Below are 27544 nucleotides of genomic sequence, written 5' to 3'. Positions count from 1 at the left end.
CTGGAAGCCTAGGTGCAGAGCTGGTCCAACACGTTCAGAGTAACTCCTGCATAGACACCCCCGCAATCCAGGCACGCAGCCTTTGGCGCTGGCTGCCAGGCACTTCGCATGCACAGCGCAACACGCCCAGTACCAACCCTGCTCGGCACGTTCAACACCTCCAATGCGCGGAGCCCACAGCACCCGCCCTCCACAGCTCTTCGAAGCGCTCGCGCCGGCGCAAACACTGCCACGCCACTCAACTCACCTCACCCTGCGCTGCCCTGCCCCGCCCACCTCTACTCTCGCTCCGCCCTTGTACCCCTCAAGCCCCGCCCCTTCCTTCAGCCGCAACGGTGCGTGGCCGTAGTCCCTAGGCGGCCGCACTGCGCATGCACCGCTAGTTCCTCAATCTTATGTTGCTCCTGCGTCACCGGTTTCTCGCTCTCACACCCCCCGCGGGCGAGAACACGCATGCGCAGGGTGTCTCCCGGCATAGGGGCGTCGTGTCTGTTGGCCGGTCAGAGCCGCTGGCTGCTTCCCGCCCGGCGGGGATGCGCTGCCCGCGGTCCTGGGGCAGGGGCTGGCCGGGCCCCCGGTGCTACTGCTGGGCGTGCGCGGGCCCGGCCCGGCATGGAGGTGGAGGAGGCCTTCGCGCTGGTGGGGCAGATGGGGCCCTACCAGGTGTATCTGTGCGCGCTGCTGGCCGTGCTGCTGCAGGTGGGGCCCGGCCGGGGCCTGGTGAGGGGCTCGGGGGGTGTGAGAGGAGGTGTTGGGGGGGCTGCCGGGGGACTGTGCTCTGGGGCGGGCGAGTGAGGGGGTGTGCGCCCTGGGGAGGGTCTGTGCCTGGGGTGGGCGAGTGAGAGGATGTTTGTGTGGGAGGGGGGAGGTGAGAAGATCGGGGGGAGCGGGGGAAGGAGACAGATCAAGGACCTGTGCATTGAGGTGCATGTTTTTATGTTTGCACATTTTTGTAATTCAGTGAAATTGGGAGAATTTAGTCTCTGATCTTTTTTTCTTCTTTCTCCTCTTAAAATGAACAAGACTTCTGTAACAAAACTCACTGCACTATTATGGTTACAATTTTATGTACTCAGAATTGATGATTTCTTCCTTTGCTGTAGCCTGGCTATATTGCACAGCTGGAATATTCAGTATTACTAGTCATGTTTTTCAGTCTAACTTTAATACACAGTGATTTCACTTCTGTGTCTATGTAGGTGTGGACAACTCAGGTAGAGTTTTATGGAAATTGCACAGCTCTATCTGTGTATATATAGTGTGGCCCAGTGACAGTGGTTATAGAAATTATAATCTGACTTTGAATGTTTAAAATTCTTTGCCACATTAATGTATGTCTTTATATCTATATTTGATGTCTTTTACATTCTCTCTTAAAATCTTTAAAATAGTTATCTTTAAATTCAGGTGTTATGAGATATCAGAGCTGAAAACATGATGTACCTGTACATAGGAAAAGCCGGACTCCAGTTTCTTTTTCTACTGATTTAAAAGATATTGAAACTTTAAGCTATCTTTGGCTGCAGAACTGACTGGATGTGTGGGTCAGTATCCCCCAGATAGAGCAAGAGTCTGGATCAAATCTGCATTGAGAAGGAGGGATAACAGGGGAATTTTCATTTCTGTGATATTTAAATTTTTTTTAAGGCAGTTAGTGGAAAGGTACTAGTCCTGACTCAGAGGGAATAATGAGCAAAGTGGAAGGAAGTGGGTGAAAGGTACTTGATATATGCAGTTTATTTTATAGTTGAAGAGAGTTTGTTAAAATATATCTAATATGTACATACTAAGGGGGTTATGACTGTCTTTTTTAACTCTCTTCTTTCTCTCACACATGCACGTTTTCAGAATATAAATTCCTTCAAGTCACAAGCCACTGCATGAGATAATTTTGGTATAAAGCTTCATCTTTTTCCTTCTTCACAGCCATTCCAAATTTTCTATACAACCAAATGAAACAAGCATCTGTTTTTTTAGAATCAACTCATAAGGTCAGCCTTAAATGCTAGAAGCTATTGATGCTTTTCAGGGAAAGGAAGATGGAGCATGCTTTGTTGTTGTTCAACATCTTCATTTTCCAGATCTCAGATACCTTTAGTCTTAAATCTACAGTGTTACCTTTTCTTCTGCCTCTGGGCGATTTGTTCTGTGAAAGACTGTTTAGCACTGTAATACCCAATTATTCCTCTTGGGAAATGTGAGCATCTTTCATCACCCCCTGGCCATTGAGTCCTACAGTAGCAATGCCATTTTTTTAAATCTTGCTAAATTCATCTTTCTCCAAGGTGCAGATTTAATCTTTTTGTACTAGAAGGGTCAAAGTTTAGTGACTTACTTTGTTTGGCTGTACATGTTTCACTTGGTATTTGCTGAGAACAACTATGCTTGTTGTGAATTGTTGATAAGGCAATTGAAATGGCAGCAAAGCAGTGTTGAAGGTGTTCTTGTTTTCTCTCTATTTAAAGACAGTTGGACTGGATCTCTTGGCTACAGTAATAATCAAATGTATGAGACATTCAAATCTAATGTAAATTCATCAATACTTCATCATAAGGGCTGATTACTGTATTTTTAATTAATGAAATGCAACTACAGTAAAAAGTGCTAATGGGTGGAATGGTAGGAGTCATGGATGTAAAAGCATCCAGGATGAAACACTTTATAGAAATAATTATGGTTTTAGGGGTATTGTGTGGGTCATTTGCTGTTTGCCATTACAACTTTCTGAGCTTCCTTTGCATTTCAGAGGAGCTGCACAAAAGGGGGCTAATGGATAGGCCACCTTTCAAGACTCTATGGTTCAAGGCAGGGCTTTGGAGCTGTGCTCCAGCTCCAGGCAAAAACCTTCAGCTCCACTGCTCTGGAGCTGCTTCAGCTCCAGGCTTCACTCCAAAGTCCTGGTTCAAGGCTTTCCTAGGACCAGGGATTTATCAAATGTAAAGGGCAGGGGCTGAGGGAGGAAAAGGGGCACAGAGAATGTTTATCAGTTTGATTTGTTTGGGTGACATGTACTGCCTGGAAATTGTTGCCCAAGACACATGCTTTTTGAGATTAACTAGGGGTGAACCTGAGGCTTCTGCGAGAAGGAGTTGCATGTGTTGCAGTTTGTCTGTCTGCATTATAAAGGTTTGCTGGTATAGCTATATTGACAAGTCTCCTAGTGTAGATGCAGCTTATAACAGCAAAAGAGTTCTTTTACCAACATAGTATATACCAGGTCCCCAAACAAAGTAAGAAGTTAACAAAAGGACTTTTTTGCTGATATAACTAAAGGTACAACGTACTCTACGAAGTTAATTTAATGTAAGTCGACATCCAGCTGTCACAGTAGTTTAGTCGGTCGTGCATGTCCTCACCATGCTCGTGTTGGTGGAATGCATCCTCACTAGCAGCGCTTGCATTGATGCACAGAGCAGTTACACCATGGGTATCTATCCCACGGTGCAACTAGCCACAGGGGGCTTGGGGAAGGGTTTGCAGTGCCTCATGGAACCAAAACGTTGTTGCAGTGGGTAATGGAAACATGGCTTTGGCCTCCCATGATGCAGTTTCGTCCCTCCCTCCCTACCCTAATATCAACGGCAAACAACTTTCTTGCGCCTTCTTTCGAAAGCCTGGTTAAGCCGTGCTTATGCTGTAGCCTGAGAAGCATGGACCCTGATCAGCTGTGCACTCTTATTGTGAGCATTGCAAACACCTTGCTCCTTATCCTGCATTATTTCCAGAGCTGAGACAGGAGCCGCTGTATGTAACGTTGTGATGTCATTCAAGCAGCCTTGCTGCAAGCCATAGAACTAAACAGTTCGCGATTGCTGCTGAAGAGTCATGCTGCAGCTGAACAAGGTGGAGCGCTGTTTCTGGTAGGGAGAAATAAACACTGACAGGTGAGAGAGGACAAGAAGCAATGGGCTTAAATTGCAGCAAGGGACGTGTAGGTTGGATATTAGGAAAAACCTCCTAACTATCAGGGTGGTTAAGCACTGGAATAAATTGCCTAGGGAGGTTTGTGGAATCTCCATCACTGGAGATTTTTAAAGACCAGGTTAAACAAACAACCTATCAGGGGTGGTCTAGATCAGTGGTTCTCAAACTAGGGCCGCCTCTTGTTCAGGGAAAGCCCCTGATGGGCCAGACTGGTTTGTTTACCTGCTGCGTCCGCAGGTTCGCTGCTCTAAGCCAATAGGGGCTGCAGGAAGCAGCATGGGCTGAGGGACATGCTGGCTGCACTTCCTGCAGCCCCCATTGGCCTGAAGCAGTAAACCCGGGCCAGTGAAAGCCACGATCAGCCAAAGCCGCAGACGCAGCAGGTAAACAAACCGGCCTGGCCTGCCAGGGGCTTTCCCTGAACAAGTGACATCCCTAGTTTGAGAACCACTGGTCTAGATAATACCTAGTCCTACCTTGAGTGCAGGGGACTGGACTAGATGACCTCTCAAGGTCCCTTCTAGTCCTATTCTGTGATTCCTGTGTAGTCCAGGTTAGATTGCATTTGGGGCATTGAGTTGCCATGATCAGCTGGGCTGGCAAGCTCTCCATGCTGATCACACAGGAAATGGGAATTCTGAAGTTCCTGAAGCTTCAACCCTGTGTACCTGGCTGCTGTACAGCAGAGTAGAAAATGATCTCCAGAGCAGTCACAATGGAGCATTGTGGGATACCTCCTGGAAGCCACAATACTGCTTCTACACTGCCTCTCTGTTGACCTGTGAACATCTAATTAAGTGCTATACCTCATGTGGAGGTGGAGTAATTAACTTGCCTGTAATGTTGATTTAAGTCAGCAGAAATGACCTGATAGTATACATGCATACATTATTAGGTGGCTTCCGTCAACCTAAGTTTGTATTGTAGACCTGACCTAAGTCTACACCGGGGCTTATGGGGCGTGGGGTGGGGGTGGAATGAAACCCTACCCAACATAGCTATGTTAGCAAAGGTTTAAATGTAGACCAGACCTAAGAAAATACCTGACTTCATATACGTTTTTTTTCCAAACTGGAAACTGACCAATAAGACCGTGAAATCTGCTTCCACCTAGTAAAGGGGTCACAGTGCTTGAAAAATTTACCAGGTGCCATGCCAGCATGGAAGTTGGATGCTTCCCAGGCCATCCAGGAGCAATACTTGGAGAAGCTCTTTCTCCTTCATCCCCAAGGTACTAAGAATGAGGATGAGTAGATAGAGGGTACTGCTGCTGCACCCTATGGTGAGGGCCCCAATTCTAATAATTTGGTTTAAAAAAACAAACAAACCAAAAACCACAATTTAAAGGTGACCAAGAGAGGACTTGTTAAAACAAACCAAAAATACTGTGCTTGTTTCTTTTTTACTACTTTATGATAAAGAAGGTGTAATTTTTTTTCTTAAGTTTTTTTTTATGAGTGTTCACTTTTACAACAGTAATATTAGAAATGCCAACTCTAGTCTTTCTTGGTTTTACTGGAGGATATCCAGGTTGTCTTGGAGTTTGTTTATGATGAGAACAGACACCTTGGTATCGGGAGCAGAGGTAATGAGATTTTTGTTAGTTATTGGCTTAAATTCCAAAATAATAATTTGTTAACTTCAAAATTTTGTTAGCAAAATAGTTTTAAACAGTCTGATTAAAAATCCATTCCCTTTGTAACGCTGCCTGAAGTGGCTCAAGAGTGAGAATATCAACCTCAGAGCAGACTGTTAGGAACCAGGGCACAAACCCAAAATTGGTTATGAATTCTATAGTTAGATTTTACCAACCAGTTATCAAGTGTAAATGCCTCAGATTTTGTAACAGCCTTACCATGGAGTCAGAAAGGCCCTTTGCATACTCTAATCTATGTTGCCACCCAGGTGAGCATACGTTTGTGAGGGTCCCTTATACCAAAAATCACAGCAATATTGGGTCACTCCCAGTCTTAAAGGACCTGTCACTTTACGTCATGTCAGTTGCACTTAGATCTGACACCAGAGACAATGCTTTAGTCAGTCCTATAATAAATTATATAAAGATTTATTATGAAGGAAATGCATCTTGGAGTTATTTACAAGGTTTAAGCAGGTACGTATAGATAAGATTGTAATTTATTTGTGTAGGTTTCAAAAGCTAATAAAAGCTTTTTATAATCAGCAAGCTCTGTGTGACTTTTAGGGCTAACCCTAAGCAGCTGGGTATCTCTTGCTTATGCCTAGACATACGTTTCCCCCTCACCCCCAATTCAAATAGCATAGAGATAACTAATTCCTTTTATACGGGGTTTTAATCACCCTGCTGCCATGTGCTCTCAGCTGCAAACTCAGCTGCCAGGAGGAATCTTGCATGGCTCATCTTCACAGGCAGGGAAGGTGGATGGAGACAGCAGAAAAATAAATGTCTTTTTGTCCTCTTGAAGATCCTACAATAGTCCATCTGATGTCAGTGGACCTTTCCTGTTGGGAAAGATATAATGTCTTCTGTTGAAGATCAGCCTTTCACACTAATTAATGTCTCTTTGTGACTGTAAATCAGCAAACAGGAGAGGCTCACAATGCAATGGCTCAAATATTACCTTACAATATGGGATACAGATGTTATAAATGAAACTGTTGCATACAGCAACTCCCAAGCATTCAATAAAGCCTAAATGCTGAACAGTCTTATAATTCTAATGCCTATTTTGATAATACTAACACACAAGTGAGCCAGATTGATTCCAGCTGTGCATTTGTAAGAGTTCAATTGAGACATCAGGACTTGGGCATGAGCTGGCATCTGATCTCCCAATTGGTCACACCCTCTCAATTGGTCAGCTTGCACTTTTTTGGCTCTTATGGTGATGTCATTTCACAGGTTTGCTAGTCATCAGTTTTCTGAGCTAGACAGGATCTGAATTTCTAGTGTTCTTAACACTTAAAAACAACATCTTTGAGGCCTACCTCATCCATAATAAAGAAGAAAAGAGGGCTATGGCTATTTTCCCTTTTTATGGTCACCTATTAAATAAATCAGTGCTTTATCTGTGGGGGAACAATAGCATCAATGTGTGGAGCAAATTCAAATGTTATAGGACCATAAGGCAGAATGTAAACTAAATGGCAGAGTTTTGACTTATTCAATTGTATAGGGTTAATACCAAATTGAAAATAAAAGGCCTGGTTCCCTACTACCTTGCACAATCATTTACCTATTGCAAAATTAATGTAAAACATTAGTGTTCTGGTTATGTAACATCACATCCCAAGCATTCATAATTAAAGTGAAGTCCCTCCCAAATCATGATAGAACATAAGAACGGCCGTACCGGGTCAGACCAAAGGCCTGTCTAGCCCAGTATCCTGTCTACCGACAGTGGCCAATGCCAGGTGCCCCAGAGGGAGTGAACCTAACACACAATAGTCAAGTGATCTTTCTCCTGACATCCATCTCCATCTTCTGACGAACAAAGGCTAGGGACGCCATTCTTTACCCATCCTGGCTAATAGCCATTTATGGACTTAACCACCGTGAATTTATCCACTTCTCTTTAAAACACTGTTATAGTCCCAGCCTTCACAACCTCCTCAGGCAAGGAGTTCCACAAGTTGACTGTGCGCTGCATGAAGAAGAACTTCCTTTTATTTGTTTTAAACCTGCTGCCTGTTCATTTCATTTGGTGACCCCTAGTTCTTGTATTATGGGAATAAGTAAATAACTTTTCCTTATCCACTTTCTCCGCATCACTCATGATATTATATACCTCTATCATATCCCCCCTTAGTCTCCTCTTTTCCAAGCTGAAGAGTCCTAGCCTCTTTAATCTTTCTTCATATGGGACCCTCTCCAACCCTTTAATCATTTTAGTTGCCCTTTTCTCAACCTTTTCTAGTACCAGTATAGACAAATAAAAGCCAAAGGGCAACTAAAATGATTAGGGGTTTGGAGAGGGTCCCATATGAGGAAAGATTAAAGAGGCTAGGACTCTTCAGCTTGGAAAAGAGGAGACTGAGGGGGGATATGATAGAGGTATATAAAATCATGAGTGATTCGGAGAAAGTGGATAAGGAAAAGTTATTTACTTATTCCCATAATACAAGAACTAGGGGTCACCAAATGAAATTAATAGGCAGCAGGTTTAAAACAAATAAAAGGAAGTTCTTCTTCACACAGCGCAGTCAACCTGTGGAACTCCTTACCTGAGGAGATTATGAAGGCTAGGACTATAACAGTGTTTGAAAGGGAATTGGATAAATGCATGGTGGTCAAGTCCATAAATGGCTATTAGCCAGGATGGGTAAGGAATGGTGTCCCTAGCCTCTGTTTGTCTGAGGATGGAGATGGATGTCAGGAGAGAGATCACTTGATTATTGCCTGTTAGGTTCACTCCCTCTGGGGCACCTGGCATTGGCCACTGTCGGTAGACAGGATACTGGGCTAGATGGACCTTTGGTCTGACCTGGTACAGCTGTTCTTACGTTCTGGATTTTTTTACCTGTAGTGTTGATCTGGGTCATATTTTCAAGCTTTTCTCTACAATTATGAGGACCAGGAACTGTTTTTAAATGGAAGGTGAGAATCTCGCTTAATTTCAGAAGCTAAAGCTTTGCGAAAACACTAAATGTCGCCAGACTCATGACAAAATTGAGTTGGCAACATTGCTGTTGGCAACAAAGCTCTGAGGAGCTTTGGGTTAAATCAGTCTTATAACAGCGAGTCCAATAAGCTGTAATATAGAAATATGTTCTGTCTGGAATAGCAGCAAGATATGTCCCCAATAGTTCATGTACTTTTTAGTTTAAAGGACTTATTCAAGGGACCTATTTTTAAAAATAGGCTTTTAAAAATTGTTCTCCGTGTATACTGTTATCCATACAAAGCTTGCAGCTGAAATCTTTCTGTACCAAAATATCTATCTCCTCCTATTGTACACTTGTATCTATCCTATTTTTGGATTGAGCGCTCTGTGAAGTAGATTCCTTTTAAAGAAAAAATGAGTATTGTGCTTCCGTTCCCCAAACAAATGCATCAAAATATTTTACTAATTTAAGGGTGCTGGCTGTTAACATTGTAATAAATGTATTTTGGGCTTATAAGAAACCTTGAATTCTCAAGTGTTATTTAGACCAGGATAGCATTGTTTGGTGTTTGTTTAAATAAGATCACACAATCCAGCAGGCCTAGGAGATATATCTGGTAATTCCACAAACAACTTTTTAAAATCTTCCCTTATTTTTTCTGATTTCCTGTCGGGGGATTTCTATTTGTACAGAAATCTTAGAACAGTAGTTTTCAACTTGGAGTCTGGACACCCTGAATTTGTTGACTGGTGGTCTGTGGATCTTCTGTCAATGGGGAAACAACTCAGGCTGTGTACACACTCCAGCTTACATGGGTATGTCTTTCAGGGGCGTGACTAGCCACTTCCCTGAGCAACGCAAGTTACACCAACCTACGCACCGGTGTGAACCGTGCTGTGTCGGCAGGAGGGCTTCTCTCACTGACATAGCTACCACCACTCTCGGGGCTGGACTAATTAAGTTAATGGGAGAACTCTGTCCCGTCAGCTTGGAGTGTATGCACTAGCAGCACTACACTGGTGCAGCTACCTCACTGCAAGTTCTGTAGCATAGCCATAGCCTCAGTCTTCAAGCAGCGATGTTCCTTGCTGTAGGCCAGACTAGGACACTCTGGATTTTCGGTGGGCTTTTTGACATGAGTCCAATCCCTGACTCATGTCTTTGTCAGGTTGCATGAGTGTGTGGGTGTGTGTATTAATAGAAATAAATCAATTGATCAGGTTTGTAGAAGACTCCAGTGCTGGGAATGTAGCAAAAAGAAGGACGCAATCAAACTGCAATGAGATCTGGAGAGATTTGATTGGTGATGGGGGGTGTCTGCTGTAGGCAGTGGGGGAGATATGTAGTTCAAATAGTAAAATGTGCCTCCCAAGGGGACAAAGTGAACAGTACAGGCATAAAATCATGAGATGGAAAAGAATGTAATCTAGTTCCATTAAAATGCGTTTTCATTTTGTTTTCTTGATACTCTAAGTACTCTTTCATGTATTCAAGCCCTGTATTTGCCATAATTGTCACTGGGATCTTAAGGTTTGGGGGAACGGAGGTATCCACAAAGAGGGTTTCTCAGTAAGTGATCCACGCTCTAAAAGCATGCAAACCACTCATCTGGAATCCTGATACTTGAATTTGTGATGTTAGATATTGGGGAGTAGTCAAAGCATCTTGTAGTCATAAGAGAATCTAAAAAGACAGGAAGGGCATTTTAATACTGACGAGAAATCTCTGTGGATTAAATGTTGCTTTTTTGGCATGTGTTTAGCATCTTTGATTGTTGTCTGTTTTGTTTCAGCTCTATGTAGCCACTGAAGCTATCCTCATTGCACTAGTAGGGGCGACACCTCCCTACCACTGGGACCTCGAAGAGCTCTCAGCCAATCAAAGCCATAGCAACCAGTCAACTAATGAAGAAAGAGCCTTTGGGGAATGGCTTCTGACAGCCAATGGGAGTGAAGTTCATAAGCATGTGCACTTCAGCAGCAGCTTCACATCAATAGCTTCTGAGGTAATAAATAATGAAATGGATTTCTCAGCCCACTATGAGATTAATACATCTCATGGAGGGAAAGTAGAAGTAGAGGAGCTGGATGTGCAATTTTCTTATCTTGTTTTCCAAACCAATGTGTTAAGATTTAGCAAAGAAGTAGGTGCTGTAGTCCAACTGGAGAACAAGTTGTCTGTTCAAATGTGTGCGTGGAAACAACAAATCAGCCTTGTTCTGCTATATAGACCTTGTTCATTTGGGTCTCCTCCAAAACTTTAATAACTTTCCCATATGGGAGTTGTACATTACATTGTTGCATGTTTCTCTAAGTGGATTGGAACTGAGAAAAAGAGTCAGTGGCATTAGTGTTCAAAATTCTGCGTGATGGCTGTGATGTTCTTACGTAATTTTTGTCATTCTCATGGTGAGGCTTAATTCATAAAGAGTGCTATGGTTAAATATACCCCAGGCAACCTGCATGCAGCATGAGAACCCGTGAGGAGGTTGCTCTGCAGCTTCTGAGGTATTCCAGGGTGAGGTTTAGGGTTTATAGGTTTAGGACTATAAGTTTTTGCAAGTAACCCTCCCATGATTCCCATGTAATTTGCCATATAAACTACTCCAGTCTGTACAGAGGTGGGGATTTAGACAGTTCTAGGCCTTAGATACACATTAACGCTAAATTAGCATATGTAGTTGCCCATTCTGAGTGCTTTTACTATAAATATAAGACCTGATTTTAGACCTGTGCAGTTTAGTCAACTCTTAGTCCTTATAAATGTATGGTCAATGTCTAGAGGTATTAATGTAGCTTGGAAATACATGTTTTAAAAAAACTCAGACTTCATTGGTTATGAGTAAGGCTACGTTTTAGTCATGGGTATTTTTAGTAAAAGTCATGTACAGATCATGGGCAGTAAACAAAAATTCATGGCCAGTGACCTGTCCATGACTTGTACTATGTACCCCTGACTAAATCTTGGGTGCTCTGGGGAGTGGGAGATGCCACAGGTTCTTGGGGGGGAGGGAGGAGCGCAAGGCGCCATAGGTACTTTGGGGGATGGTGGCCCAGGACCCCACTAGTGTGAGGTTTGGCAGGGCTGGCAGATTCCCTACCTGGCTCTGCACAGCTCCCTGGAGCGGCGACATGTCCCTCAGCTCATAGGCAGAGGTGCAGCCAGGGGTCTCTGCGCGCTGTGAGACTGGCACCTGCATGCAGAGGCAGCGCACAGAGCTGCCTGGTCACCCCTCAGCCTAGGAGCCAAGGGAGGGACATGTCACCGCTTCTTGGGAGCCCCCCCCAAGGTAAGCACTGCCCGGAGCCCTCACCCCCCACCCCCGCACCTCAACCCCCTTCCCCAGCCCTGAGCCCCTTCCCACACCCAAACTCCTGCTGCTGCTGGGGGGGAGGGGCACGGTGGCCCGAGACTGCCCCAGCTGCAGCTTGCCCAGGTGCTGCCCAAGCTGCTCAAACGACCACGAGCCAGCCACATCAGCTGCTGCAGAAGTCATGGAATCCGTGACAGTCTCTCAGCCTTAGTTACGAGCATGTTAATACAAACTGCCAGTTTTAGCACACTCCCAACTGACTGTTTAGTGAGACTTTCTATGCTGCCCCATCCTGTAGTATAGAGCAAAAAGAATGAAGAGTAAAAAAGAATATAATCTTAACTCTAAATTTAAAATGTGATTGTGTATAATAACTTTAGTACATAACTTAAGAAAATTTAAATTGGCTATAACATTCTAAAATCTTCTGTAGACACAACCTTTTCTTCAAATGTAACACCTCCTCTTAAGGTTAAAAACAAGGGTGAAGAATTCAAGTACATTTGTATATGTGGCACCAACCATGTCTGTAGGGACTTAGATTCTCTATAGAGTCTCTCACGTGGCTTCATTCTGTAAATAAGAGATGTAAGCAAAGAACAAATAAAATAATAATTAGGGAAGTAGCTACACAAAAAGTTTGTATCTGAATACACTCGTATTTTGGAAAGGTTCAGAATTGGGTCTGAACTTTGCAGCACAGATTCATCTTTTTAAAAATTCTGCATCCGACTAAGATCAATTTAAACTACAGCGTGTTTCGGGTCTGCTAGAGACGTAGTGCGTATTTGGCGGAAGAGCACCTCACATGTGGTATTCTAAAGGTTTTAGCTTAGATTTTTCAAAAGTGATGCAATTTTGTTGTGTGCCCAACTTGCAGTCTCTTAAAGGAGCCTGATTTATAAAGATGAACAACCACACTGTGACAGTCATCCTTCTTTAGTCATGTCATAATGAGCATTGAAAATATCACTTCTGAAAATCTAGACCCTTGTTGACAAGTTCTGAATGATTGTGTTTCTCGTGAGACATTGGACACCATGCCATACTAGAAATTGGAGCTTTAAACTATTGGAATGGGGAGATTCTCAGCCTTCAATGTGGGATGCAGTACTTGTCCTATTGCATTGAAGGTTCTGTTGTAGTAGGCTTTAAAGTTATGTGGTAGCTAAAAGGTATTAGTTATAATTTTCCTTTTTGAGTTCTGTTTAATTGAACTCCTAATAACTGTGGTACCTGGCTTTATGGGTGGAAAGAATAGTCCTATTAAAATACTGTCAAATGTACAAAAACGTCCTAAAAAAAATTTCTGTAAAATATGTTTTAATAATTCATGGAGTGGTCTAAAGACATTACCTGCATTTATTTGGGATGATCAGCACAATTGTTGTCTTTACAACTCATGAATAACTTTAGTGTGGCCATCACAAATTCGTGCTGGAACAAATCGAATAACTCACAGACTAACTATTTTGTGAACTGATGTGATGTAATGGGCCTTAGTCCTTTTTTCCCTGTATAAGTCTTGACTACATTAAAACGAAGTTCTTCTAACCATTTGGGTGAATTTAGAGAGCAAATTGCTGTCTGTTTTACCTGAGATATTCCCTGAGCTGTGACTGATTCAGAAAGCATCAAGTATCACTCAGACACATGATTATCGGGCTTAATTAACATTTATATCAACAATTACAGTATGATTCTTGTGGTATTGCAGAAAAAAACCTGATTAGATAATTGAAAATTAATGTGTATATGTTATCGGAGCCCTGTTCTCTAGACATTTCTACATACTGTGGAAAAAACATTTTGAAAAATGCATCGCAATAATTAACTTTCAAAACTAATTTTCTCAAGCATCTGGATTCCTTAAGGCCATGTTACTAACTATAACAGCATGCACATATCACCCATTAAGTCATAATTCAGAATGACACATACAGTAAGACGAATCAAGTTATTTTCATGGTGTTCCTGAAATATTCTGTAGGCTTTGCTTACATGTTTTTGCTGCTTTTGAGGAGGCTGTTCATTACTGGCTTCAAACCAGTTTTTTAAGCTCTGCTAGAAAAACCATACGTAACGATGTTTGGAGCATCTGGGTAGTAGAAGAGGGAAGGGAATTCAGAAGGTCAGTGCATGGATGTTTCAAGAGTGGGAAAAATGGCACAATTGTGTCACGGAAAGAATCTGGATGTTGTTATTGGGAAATGAACACAGTAACAATGAACAGGGAAAGGTAAGCAAGATAGTAGGTTGTAGTGGAGAGAACACAAGAAAACATAGTATCATTGAACAGTATGGAATGCTTATTAGGTTCATTCTGGAATTCCTCTATGTTGGAGGTTATTGCCTTGTAGAGGCTGCAGTATTATAGACCTGCTACAAAAATGAAACTGGATCTGATTTATAGGGCTGGGTTTGTTCCTGGAATTGAAGAGACTTGGATGTTATCTAGTAGAAATGTTCATAATAACAAAATGAATTGTAAAGTTGACTGAGGTAATTTTTAAACTCTGATGAAGGATTCAGAAACTAGGGGATCTATGAGGTGAATATGGGCAGAACAGTTTCTTGCTAAGGTTAATAAAACTTCTCATCTTTACTTTAAAGGCTTTGTACAGCTCTCCCCCAGTGTTTCGCTTCTTGGCTGTCAGTGTCAGCCTTGATGCCACATGTTTCCGTCTCCCAGTTCTTCTTTAATGCCTCTTGCCATGCTGCATCCTGTTCTTGGAATAAACTCCCAATGTTACCTAATGCTCTAGGTCCCCACCTTCTTATTCAAATCCTTTCTGGAGTCTCACTGCTTGTATTGCTAACCCCAAGAACTCAATCATGAGTTAGCTTCCACGAAAATCATGAGATTTTTGTTTTTGTTACATGATTTCTGAATGTTTAGGGTGCACTTGGGTCTTGTTTGGGGGTGGGGGGCATATGGACCTTGACTATGCCTTGACCAAGAAATTTCAACCTTCACAAAAAATAATTCACTGCTCCTTGCCTAGATTAACAGCTCTGGAGACTCATGTTATTCACAGTACAGGCACAATAGAGACAATGCTAGGGAAAGTTTCCCTGTGAGCCCACCCCACACTGCCTGCTCTTCTGTTTTTTAAAAAAAAAAAAAAAAAAAAAAGCCCATGCTTACACAGACAGAAAAGTAGAAACCAACCAAATGGATCTCAATTACAAGGTAGGTCATGATGAGAAGAACTAGGGTCATCTTTGGACCCAAATTGTGACCCTTAACTCTCTGTATGTTGCCTACAATGGTCATGTACGTACAAGTACATAGATGAAAGGTACATAGGTAAAAAAACAACGAAGCCAACAAAAAATAATGTTCCTTTGAGGAACCTAACCCTCTTCTTAGATGTGAAAGGCATTATTGTTTTGGAGGAGGGGAGGAATTGTACAATGGGTCAAAGTCTTTAGAGTGTTTGCGGTGATATTTTGATGACTAAAGTGAAAGTTGTGCTGGAGTTTTGTTTTTAAAAGATTTTTTCCTCCCCAAGCTGTTCACTTCTTGGACTTTGACTAAAGCTTTTTTTCTTCTCTCTAGTGGTTTTTAATTGGAAACACATCATACAAAGTCAGTGTTGCCAGTTCATTTTTCTTCAGTGGTGTCTTTGTTGGAGTGATCTCTTTTGGCCAGCTCTCAGATCGCTTTGGGAGGAAAAAAGTCTATCTCACAGGTAACCAACTGCAGCCCAAACAAAATAACTGGAGAGAAATGTCATTGTCTTGTTGGTGCCTCAGTGTCTGTCTCAGAAGACACAGTAGCAGTTATCCAAGCTTTGTGGAAAGCCGAGGCATAGAGATGAATTTTGCATCTTCCACTACACACAAGGAGCCCAAGTTAAGGGCAAATAATCTATATTTGTGTGCTCAGATCAGCACTGAAATGCCTGAAGTGTTTTAAGCAACCACTTGTGATGTTGGGACCCCCAACATATGCTTAAACTTAAAAGTTGGGCCCACATTGTTTGCCATGATGTTTATGATCCCTGAATGTTCCACAAAATGAAACTAAAATTTCAGAGTGTCAGAAATTATTTATTTATTAACTTCTCTCTTAATCGTCAAAGCTCCTAAAAGTTCTAGATGAGTTTGTCATCACTTCTTAAATCATGCATGCTGGATATTTTGTGAACTTAGCAGAGTTTTAAAATCCATGGACCTTATGTACCATTTTCATACCATACATTTGTTCGGGGGATTTCATGTACAGGACATATATTAAAATTTAACTTTCTTTTTAAAAAGCATGACATTTTTAAGTCTTTAGTTTATTCAGTGCTGATAAAAAGTGTCTGCCCCAGAACACTGAAACCCTCTAGTCTCAGAACAGATACAGGGAAGATTACAGCAGTGCAAACTTCCTCCACACTGTTTTCTAACAACAAGGAGGAGATATGACACACAGAGAGAACTTCTAGGGGTCAGAAGAAAAATCTGTTCATGGCCTGTTCAGTCCTGGGCTTCTCTGTTGAAACTGCTAACAAGATATCCTTGTTGCTGTCAAATGTGATGGTGGTTTTTCTGAAGAGAAAAACTGCTCTCTATGAACTGGTGTGGGGTACTAGTGCAGTAAATCCTGTGAAGACCACCACCTTTCTTAGGCAATCTCCTTTAAGAGATTGCCCCAGTGTGCTTACTACACTTCTGCCTCACCGTCTGCATTAAGCAACAGACTCTTGTAGGTCTGGAATATGATTTGACTAGAACAGGTTTCACTGAATGTCAAGTAATGCTCATGCTAAATGTTGTCTTTCTCATTCAGGTATTTTTCTGAAATTAAATCTTTTGCTTTGTCTTCCAGGTTTTGCCCTTGACATCCTGTTTGCCATTGCAAATGGCTTCTCCCCCTCATACGAGTTCTTTGCAGTCTCTCGCTTCTTGGTTGGGGTGATGAATGGAGGGATGTCTCTGGTGGCCTTTGTTCTACTGAATGAATGTGTGGGCACTGCCTATTGGGCATTAGCAGGTACAGCTTTAATTGCAACATTTTTATAGAAAACGGTTAAGCTCTAGAGATCTCAGTTTGAGCACTTATGTCAAAAAATGCTAAATTTAAAATTGCAAACTCTGTTCCCTTGTGAATATGCATGATCATACAGTCTATGAGCCTTGCCACATTCAATGTACACCTTAGATGAACACAGTAAATGATTTCAGGCCACTTCAGATATCTGCACAACTAAGACGCACGTTAGTTGAGGCACTCTCTCCTCTGCACACTACGCAGCTGAACAAGCCTCACACGTATGCATGACATTGCATTCCTTCACGTAGAGCTTTGGACCTGGGAATGCACTTCTCAAAGGGAGCTGTTTGACTGCCAAATTTCGATTCCTTCCTTCTCATGCAGTTTTGGTGCAGCAGGACTCAAAAAAGCCCACAAGATTGTTTGTTTTTTAATAAAGCAAACAAAAGATCTCTTCCACCTCCCCCCGTCCCCCCCCCCCCCCGGTATTCTCCTTATACTCAAAAGTGACCGGACCACTTTTACTTAAACTACCGCCTTCCCCCCAAAAAATCATCCTGTGGTAAAAATCAGCCTAAAAACTTAAAATAGAAGAGAGGCAAGGTGGATGAGGTAATATCTTCTTTGACCAACATCTCTTGGTGGACGAGACAACTTTTTGAGCTTCTCAGAGGTCTTCAGGTCTGGAAAAGGTAACAGAAATTGGCCCTACAAAAGATATTAACTCACTCATCCGCTTCCTCTCTCTCAGCTCCGGGGACCAACGTGGCTGCAACAACACTGCAAAGAACATATAATAGAAACATTTAGACACCTTTAACTGTCGTCGTTATTGCATGACAGCTTGCATGCTAACATAGTTCCTGCAAATTACACTGCTCCAAGGTCTGGAACTTGACACGTTTACTCTTTGCCTAATGCCAGGGAAGTGCTTGGCTGAGGGATCAGTGTCCATTTTAAAACTTAATATCTCATGAACCGTGAAGATTATAAACTCATGTTTTATGTTGTTGGAAATGTCATCTTTCCAATAATTAGTAGTAGTTATTTTCGAGTGTGGGAGGTTGCAACAAGCCACGGGAGGGTTATAAGATCTAATTGTTTTATAATGTTTTCAAATTGATGGGTGAAAAGTGCTGTAGGAAAGCCAAATAATTATTTTTTGTAGCAGTTTTCTTTTGTCCTGTTGTTTTCCTGTTTGCTAATCTTAACAGTTCTTCCCCGTTAAGGATCTGTTTTCTGTGATTTTAAGTCAAGTAGCCTTTTTGTGCATACTTCCTGCCTTCCTAGTAAAGTGCTGGTCTCTCTGAGCAGACATAATGAGGATGAGCAGTGTTGTGAAATGGCTTGTAACATTTTTTTCCCTGTATGTTTCCAATGTGTTAGGATCGATTGGTGGCCTGTTCTTTGCAGTGGGAATTGCCCAGTATGCTATGTTAGGGTACTTCATTCGCTCCTGGAGGACTCTGGCAGTTGTGGTTAACCTGGAGGGAACAATAGTCTTTCTCCTCTCTCTGTAAGTTGTTGTTTTTTAAATTGTTTCACTGGCCTTCATCAAAAGAGTAGGAATTGAGAAAGTAGGTCAAAGAGTTTTCCAAGGATCAAATGGAGCACTGGGGGTGAAGATAATGGTACTTCTCTCATACACCACATAGAAATCCCGTGTCTCCCTTACATTGCAGTGCTGACACATCTGCAAACTTAAATGGCCTAGATATGCCATATTTTTATTACTCTGAATTTTATTCTTACTCTCTAGTATGATGATGAAGACAGCTTACTCTGCACTTTTCACATACCTGAATATGCCGGATTTACACATTTACTACAAGTTACTCCATATATGTAACTACATGGTCACATGCTATTTCTCAGTTTCAAGGGCAGTATTATAATGCATTAACACAAGGACAGTATTGAGGTTGTGCATACAATCTTAAAGGTGACTTGCAAAAGGGAAAAATTTAGTTTGGTACTATCTTTTTTTATTACATAATGGGTAAAGAGGCCTAAAAGGTTTTTATTAAAAGCACTATTTTTTTCTGTTTATCTTTCATGTTTTGGATCTTGTAACTAGTTGTCCATTCGTCATAGCCTTCCAGCCAAGATATCACAAGCAAACATTTAGCATTTGAAAGTGACATTTTAAATAAAAGAAACCTTTATTAGAGATTCAACACATTCAGCCCTTCAGTTGTGTCACAATAAAATTTCAGTGAGAACTTTGCTCTTCCCTTAATGAAGAGTCTGACTTGACATTCCCGATATTTCTAGGTTAAAAATCTTTAGTTCAGGGGTCGGCAACCTTTCAGAAGTGGTGTGCCGAGTCTTCATTTATTCACTCTAATTTTAGGTTTCATGTGCCGGTCATATATTTTAATGTTTTTTAGAAGCTTTCTCTACAAGTCTATATATTATATAACTAAACTAGTGTTGTATTGTAAAATAAACAAGGTTTTCAAAATGTTTAAGAAGCTTAATTTAAAATTAAATTAAAATGTTGATCTTACGCCACCGACCCACTTAGCCCGCTGTTGGTCTGGGGTTCTGTTCACCTAGACCAGCAGTGGGCTGAGTGAGGCCTGCGGCTGGGACCCCAGCTGGGAAGGGTCTGGCAGCCAGAACTCCAGAGTGGCAGCGGGCTGTGTGGGGCCAGAAGCCGGGACCCTAGACCAGCAGTGGGCTGAGCGGCTCAGCTCACTGCCACTCAGGGGTTCCATTCTCCGGTTTCTGCCAGCTGGGATCCTGGCTGCCGGACCCGCTCAGCCTGGTGCTGGTCTGGGGTCCCAGCCCTGTCCACATACAGTGGGTACCTACCTTCTCCCTGGTTCTGGTTCTGGCCCATTCTCTTCCTCTCTCTGCACTGAGCTGAGAGTGGGAGTGGACTGAGCACAGGGCTGGGGGTGAAGGGTCTGACCAGGAGCTAGAATGAAGGAGGGAGCACAGGGTTGGGGCAGGAGGTTTCGTTGTGGGGGCACTCACCTGGGCAGCTCCCATTTGATGTGAGGGGTGCAGGTGGGAATGTGAGTGGCTGGTGCTCAGGGTGGGGATGAGGATGGGGATGTGTGCGGTGCATGAGATGTGGGGAGTGCAAGAGTCAGGGCAGAGGGCTGGGGGCATGTGAGGGGGGTGCAGGTGTCAGGGTAGGGGGGCTGGATATGTGTGGGGGTGCCAGTCAGGGCTGGGGTCATGGGGGAGGTGACAGGACCCCCCCAGAACTCCCAACTCATCCAACCCCCCTGCTCCCTGACTGCCCCCTCCAGAGACCCCCACCCCCCAGGATCCCACCCACCCTGCTCCCTGTCCCTTGACTGCCCCAACCGCGCCCCCCTCCCCCCGCCGGCCCCGGACCTGGCCCCCTTACCATGAGGCTCCCTGCTTATCCAGAGCCCTGCCGCCGCCGCCCCCCCCGTGTGTGTAGCCGTGCCCTGCCCCTCAGAGCGCTGTGCACGCTGCAGCAGGGCTCCGGATGAGCGGGAAGCGTCTTTCCCTCTCCACAGCGCCAAACGCTACCCCACGGGAGCGCCTAGCCTCAGCCCCCAGAGTGCTGTGTGCTCGACGGCAGGGCTCTAGGGAAAGGCGAGGGGGAGCGAGGAGGTGGAGGCTTGCTGCGCTCGAGCTGGCACTCCGGCCCAGGACCACGGACCCCACAGCTTGATGCATCGGCAGGATTTTTAATGGCATGCGGGGTCCCAGCAGGCAGCCACATGCCATTAAAAATTGGCTCAGGTGCCATCAGTTGCCGACCCCTGCTTTAGTTAAAAACACCCTAACCTTTCAGCTTGTCTTTCTGAAGCGAAATAAATAAAAAAAAAAGAATGCTTTACTCTCAGGACTTTAAAGCTCTGCTCAAAAGTACTTCTCTACAGTAAGTGCAATTTCTGTACCAAATCTCAGTCCTCCAGCTGTTTGACCCTAGAGCTGTTCAAAAAAGATTGCAAGGATGTTCTGTGTTAGGAAAGGAACATTTTCTTCTATCTAACTTTTTATGCAAAGGTGGCTGGATCACTTTTGCTCACATTAGATATGTGTTTTAAAAATCAACTTTGGGTAGAGATCACAACCTGGAAAGGTGAAAGCTTCAGGGAGTTATAAGCTACTGAAAGCAAGGGGCACAGGAGGATTTTTATAGGCAGGAATATTGGCTGTACGAATCAGATTCTGCCAATAGGGAGGGATAGAGCTGTTTGGCGTGACTATTCTGATGCCAGCAGGAGAGAGTTTTGTGCAGTGTTGGGGAGAAGATAGGTATATCTTCAATTCTTATTTATCTCCTAGATCTGGACGGGACCTTGAAAGGTCATTGAGTCCAGCCCCCTGCCTTCACTAGCAGGACCAAATACTGATTTTTGCCCCAGATCCGTAGGTGGCCCCCTCAAGGGCTGAACTCACAACCTTGGATTTAGCAGGCCAGTGCTCAAACCATTGAGCTATCCTTCTGTGAGACAGCTAAATCAGTTTAGTTTTTCATAACCATCAGCTCCTTTTGTACTGTAACTGCCTAATCCCTACATCCTTAATTCTGTATTTCTCTAATGCAGATTCCTAACATTTGAGTGGAATTTTAATATACAGAGTAAAATTGTTGCATGTTACATACCCAGAAAATTGTGAAATAAAGGTGCTCTTATTCGCCTCACTTTTTATTAAATTTGTAGTTTACTGGCAACTATAGATGACTTCTAAACCTGTGGGTGAATTCTAAATCTGAGGTGAAATGTTTGGAAATACATGCTATTGCATTGAAATGTCCTTCAGTTTTATTCCAAACAGGCAAATCCAATCATCTATAAGAGTAGTGCCCTAAAGCCTCAATGAAATCTCTGTTTCAGATTCATTCCTGAATCCCCTCGCTGGTTATACTCACAAGGTCGGCTGAGAGAAGCAGAAAGTGCCCTCTATCTCATTGCAAAGAGGAACTGCAAGCAGAAATGCACTTTTTCACTAAAGCTCCCAGCTGACAGGAGTCACCGAGAGACCGGCAGTTTCTTGGACCTGTTCCGATACAAGATCCTGTTAGGGCGCACTTTGATCATGATGTTCATCTGGTACTTGCAGTTCTTTTTAAGTTCAGCTCTTTTTAAAGTATTTGAAAAACGTGTTGGGGATGTTGAGAGACAGCTTGTCATGCTTTCTGTCTCGTTATTACTAAGGGCATTGTGCATGGAACAGAATCTTTGTTTGAGTTCCTTAACTCTTGGTGCTTATTCTTCACCTGATGTCATTTTAATAATCTAGGCCTGAGGTACTTCATCGTGACACTTTTATGATGCTTTTCATCCAAGAATCTTAAAAGTAGTTAAGAATTTTGGCTTTCCCTGCAGCCCTTCAAAATTACTGAGATTGGTCATGTACTAGTTCTTTGGCCCAAGGTTGTGGGGTTTTTAGTCTGATTCCTTTTTAGTGCCCAAATTATTTGGTTCCTTTGGATAGTAAGGCAGTTTTATTGTAGTATTCAAGATACTGACCTGTTCAGAGAGCTGCTTTAAAAAAATTAATATCTAGTACTTTTCATAAGAGTCTTAAAATTCCTTACGAAATCTCTGGTACTGCAAAGATTTACACTCTTAAGGTTAAACATATGTATGCATCCTTTGCAGGATCTGGCTTAAAGTTGGGTAAGATCAGATTTTCAAATGGAAAAGCTGTGGTGTGAGGGATGTTATGACAAAATGACATTTTCAGGAATAAAATCGAGGTCTCCAATTCTCAGTCCCTTGTGCAAACCACTAGCTAACACTTTTTTTTTCTATTTTTAAAATCTTCCTTTTGTAATACTGCCATGACAGCAACCAGTTGTGGTGTCTGTCTTCTCTGTCTTAGAGGTTTATACCACTGCCCATCACCATGGTATCAGAGTACCTTCCATGTAATATTAAGTGGACTTCATGGAGTCTTTTGCACTACCCCCTTTTCAGGGTAGTAATTCTGATTGGAATAGGGTTTTGGTTTTGATTTCTTAGATTTCATTAGTCTTTTTTAGGTTGACTTTTTTGATAAAGTAGATTTTTATTGGTTGGGGTTGGGTTTCTAACTTCAGGTGAGGAATAATCAGCAAAAGGAGACATCATCTTTATATTTAAGATACTTTAATGCAATATTCTGTGATAAATAAGGGAAGAAAAGTAAAGTAAGTTATTAAATAGTTTTTTGAAACTTTCCATATAATACAGTGTCATCTGCTCTGTTAGAGGTCTGGGGAGCCACTAACTAATATAGTTTGTAAGGCCAATTTGTTCTGTAAGCAGAAAAGGGAAAAAAACTGATTTATGAATGTGATGATGGGTGCTTTAAAAATTCAGATAGAACTATTTCAAACATTATCAAACAGTATGTGTTTTAAGCATGGACAGTCTGATAAAATAGATTCCTGAGAATAAATTATTTCCCTTGTTTCCCCAGTAATGATAGGTGCACTTTCTGGTAGCATTTAATGTTCCTGCAATCCAGCAGTGTCTTGAATTAACTGCTGGTGAAATGATTCCCCTTTTGCCTGGCAGATACACTGCAGTGTACAGCTGACCACAGTGAGGATGGCTTTGGCATCCAGAGAGTTCTGAAGGCAGCCCTATCTTGACTTCTACTAGCCAAATGACTTTTCCATGGTCATCCTACAGTTGCCTAGTGTGTAACTGAACTTTTCTTTTGCAAGGCCCTCTGAAGTAGCCCATGGCAGGAGGGGGTACATGGGGTCCCCTAGATTAACAGTGGGGACAGTGACTCGATATATAACAATGTCATTTGGAGGGAAAGATGTCCCTGCTTGTCTGTGAAGGTACAGGTATGATTTCTCAAAAACCCTGGCATGTATCTTGCCAGTACATCCCACATTGGTGTCCATGGACCTGCCTCAGTAGTCCAGCTGCATAACAGTGCAAATTTGCAGTTGATATACTCACTTGCTCCTTGTGGAAGACCAATTATGGACATGTGAGTCCTATTGATAGCCCTGGAGCAGTTTGAAAAGCCCATTCTCTCAAAACAGGCAATTATTTCAGAAACGCTATTTATGCCAGCCATCTTTGAGTAAATGTGCCTGATTGCCTTACAAACTTACATAACCACAGCCCCCACAGTTGACTTGCCAACACCAAACTGGTTGACCACAGGCCCATAGAGTCTGGGGTAAACAGTTGGCTATAATGACTTACTTTTGGACTGGTATGGCTTCTGTCGTGTGTGTTCCGGTGCTGGAATATCTGTCCAAGCTGTTTACACAAGTCTAGGAACATGTGCTTCATGCGGAAGTTCTGGAGTCACTGCTGGTCATCCCAAGTCTGCATGGTGTTGAGATCCCACCAGGCTGTGCTTGTCATTCTGCTCCAGAAATGTTGCCTACATACAGGGAATCTGCGGTAGCAGGTGTAAGCTACATCAACAGGGTTGCGGGTGACATGGCTGTGCCCCTCTCTCAGAGCTGCCTTCTATAGGACAGATACTGCTGCTGAATTGTCCACTAGCATTTTATAGCTGCTCTGCCTGAATCCTGAAATAGCAGTGAAACCCCAAGCAGGCAAAGGCTTTCCACCGATGCTGGGTCCATGGCCTGACTCATAGCAGGGAGGGCTCAGACTTGAAATGGCTCAGCTGAATGTGTTTGTGGGCCAAGAACACTTCTGATGGACAGACAAGTTGTCCCACACTACATCAGGAACCAAGCTCTAAAGTGGCTAAGTTTGCAAGAATGCCAGGTAACCTGAGATACATCCCCAGAAGACAATCTCTCACTCATGTCTGCATATCAATGTGAATACACCGACACAGATATGAGGCATGCATAACAATGCAGAGTGGAGGTTCAAAGGCAAACTTGGAAAAAATGGGTTTGCAAGTGCACATCAAGCAGACCCAGGTGTACAATGCAGTGTATGTACCCTAAAGGAAGAATTAGTGTCACTGGCTGGCGGGGGAAATGAAATGAAACATGTGGGATATTCCAGGGTACAGTCCAGACCAGTAGGGGGCTGTCACCCCTGCCCTGCTACATTGTGTAACTTACAAAGCCTTGCTGAAGTAGCTCCCACCTTGGCCACTCACAAACAGCCTTTCAGCATGAAAGCCACACCCTGAGTGTCTGTGTTTTAACTGCAGTCTGCCAGCCACACTTGGATTATGCTCTGGCTCTTGGCAGCCTGGGTTATGCTGTAGGATGATCCCAATGTCCCCCCAGTCCCACATTTCCCCCCAGAAGTTTGTCCTGTACTGCTCAGCCTCTTCTCTACAGTTCAAATATTTTAAGTTTGTTGTTCCTTAAGAAGCTAGCATATTATTCTTCTTCGAGTGCTTGCTCATATCCATTCCATTTAGGTGTGGGCGTGCTGCATGCACGTTCGTCGGAAGATTTTTACCCTAGCAACCCCCGGTGGGTCGGCTGGGTCGCCCCCTGGAGTGGCACTGCCATGGCGCCGGATATATACCCCTGCTGACCCAACCGCTCCTCAGATCCTTCTTACTGCCTGTGTTGGTCGTTGGAACAGTGGAGTGCGGCTTAGCTGTCCTCCGCTTCCCTAGCTACTCCTTGTTTCTTCGCTGTCTTGTTGTATATAGTTATAGTTTGATAGTTCTTAGATAGTTAGTGTATATAGTTCAGCAGGGTTTGGGCATTAGCCCTTTCCCCGCACCCGGTCCCGGGGCCCATGCTCGGTTCACTGGGGTTTAAATCGTGCTCGGCCTGTCATAAGCCGATGCCCACAAGCGATCCCCATGATGCGTGTCTCAAGTGCCTTGGGGAATCGCACAATGCAGATAAGTGCTGTATTTGCAAGGCATTTAAATTGAGGACAAAGAAAGACAGACTTTCGCTTAAAGACTCTCCTCATGGAGGCCACTTTGAACCCTCCATCATTGGCACCAAACGCGGAGCATAGCAGCACTCCTCCGGCACTGGACTGTCCCGGTACCGCGAAGACACCGTGGCACCGGCCTTCTCCGGCACAGGAACCTGCTCGGCACCGATCTCTCTCGCCGAAGCAGAAGAGGTCGAAGTCCTCCGCTGCCTCTGTCCCCTGAGCGCCACAGATGCAGCCTTGGTCGGACCGCCCGGCACTTGCACTTGCTGCGGCACCGACTACTGCAGTACCGTCAACTCCGGTCCCGTGAGGGCCGTCGAGTCCAGTCCCTGAGAGCTCCCTGCCGAGGCCTGTGGTTGAGCTTACGGTCCCCTCTACACCAGAGACGTTCTCCGTGGCCAGGGACCTTATTGCCATGACGGAATCTGTCCTGCCTCGTACCCGCATCGGTGGTGCTGGTGGTTTACACTGTAGAGGCAAGCCGGCTATAATGTAACTTCCTTCAGTCGGCCCAGCTGACCGGCACCGATCACGATCCAGGTCCCGGCGCCGTTCGCAATCTTATAGACGATCACGAACTTGACACCGCTCGCAGTCCCAGCACCACTCGCCTATCCGGTACCGGTCGTACTCACAGCACAGATCAACGTCTCGGCCTCCACGGTACTCTCGGTACCGCTCCAGCTCCTGGCACCACTCCCAGTACTGTGACTCTCGCAGCCGTTCACGTCATAGGTCTTCGAGATCCAGGTCGACCTCCCGGCGCCAGTCGCAGGTCCCGGTCTCGTTCTCGGCACCGGTATGATTCCAAGTACCGATCCTCTGTGCCGAGGAGATCACCGATGGCGAGACAGATGGACCCTTACCACGGCCTCTCAGCTCCTCTGGACGTCCTGGCACCCCTCCGTGTCTTCCCAGGCGGACAGTGCGTATGCCCAAGACAAGGACACAGATGTGCCCACCGCACTATTCCACGAGCCCCAGGCTCAGGATCACGATCACGGACCTCAACAGTGGGCATTTTGGACACCCTGGGCATATCATCAGGCCCAAGGTACACATCCAGGCCCATCGCGTTCTGCCACATCAGAACTCCGGATGCCGGAAGCCACTATTAGCCGCCCTCCTCCTTCTGTTTCGGAGGAAGTGTCGGTCCAGCCACAGGACTCCCAGATCCCTAGGGAGACAGAGGCTGTCCACCATGAGGAGCCCTTGACTGACCCGCTTGTCCCGGGTCTCTCCTCATCCTCCTCCCCTGACAAGGTGGTGGCCGGAATGTCGGCGGTAGGCCCTCCACCAATCGATCTGAGGGCCCACCAGGATCTCCTCTGGCGTGTTGCACAGAACATGAACTTGCCAGTTGAGGAGGTCCCGGAGGTAGAGGACCCAGTGGTGGACATCTTAACATCGGATGCCCCCACGAGCATGGCCCTCCCCTTTATATGGACGATCCAGGCCAATGCCAACACAATCTGGCAGTCTCCGGCCTCTATTCCACCTGCTGCCTGGGGAGTGGAACGTAAATATATGGTGCCCTCCAAGGACTACGAATATTTGTACGTCCATCCCCCTCCTTGCTCCCTAGTTGTCCAGTCGGTCAACAAGAGGGAACGCCATGGCCAGCAGGCCCCAGCCCCAAAATCAAAAGACGTGAGGCGCATGGACTTACTGGGGCGCAAAGTCTATTCCGCAGGGGAGCTCCAGCTTGCGTGGCTAATCAACAAGCCCTCCTTAGCCGCTATAATTATAATACCTGGGCAGCGGCTGACAAATTCAAGGAGTTGCTCCCGCAGGACTCCTGACAGGAATTTGCGGCCATCCTGGACGAGGGAAAAAAGGTGGCTAGAACGCCCCTCCAGGCTTCCCTGGACGCCACAGACTCAGTGGCCAGGACCCTAGCCTCTGGGGTGACTATGAGGCGTATCTCATGGCTGCAAGTCTCAGGGC

The 27544-nt window shown here is 44.3% G+C and overlaps 1 protein-coding gene across 4 annotated transcripts in view; it reads left to right on the top strand.

The window, feature by feature from the left end:
• Positions 1–576: 576 nt before the first annotated feature.
• Positions 577–27544, top strand: part of SLC22A15 (solute carrier family 22 member 15) — a 57595-nt gene continuing 30627 nt past the window's right edge. For all 4 annotated transcript variants that reach the window (XM_050958932.1, XM_050958912.1, XM_050958903.1 and 1 more), the window contains exons 1-6: positions 577–699; positions 10301–10513; positions 15384–15516; positions 16644–16808; positions 18195–18324; positions 21641–21856. In XM_050958932.1, the coding sequence (XP_050814889.1) occupies positions 613–699; positions 10301–10513; positions 15384–15516; positions 16644–16808; positions 18195–18324; positions 21641–21856 (944 nt within the window). In that variant the 5' untranslated portion in view covers positions 577–612. The remainder of the gene's footprint in view (positions 700–10300; positions 10514–15383; positions 15517–16643; positions 16809–18194; positions 18325–21640; positions 21857–27544) is intronic.

Source organism: Gopherus flavomarginatus, chromosome 1, assembly GCF_025201925.1.
Source record: "Gopherus flavomarginatus isolate rGopFla2 chromosome 1, rGopFla2.mat.asm, whole genome shotgun sequence".
Lineage (NCBI taxonomy): Eukaryota > Metazoa > Chordata > Testudines > Testudinidae > Gopherus > Gopherus flavomarginatus.
This window is presented reverse-complemented; position numbering and strand designations above follow the sequence as displayed.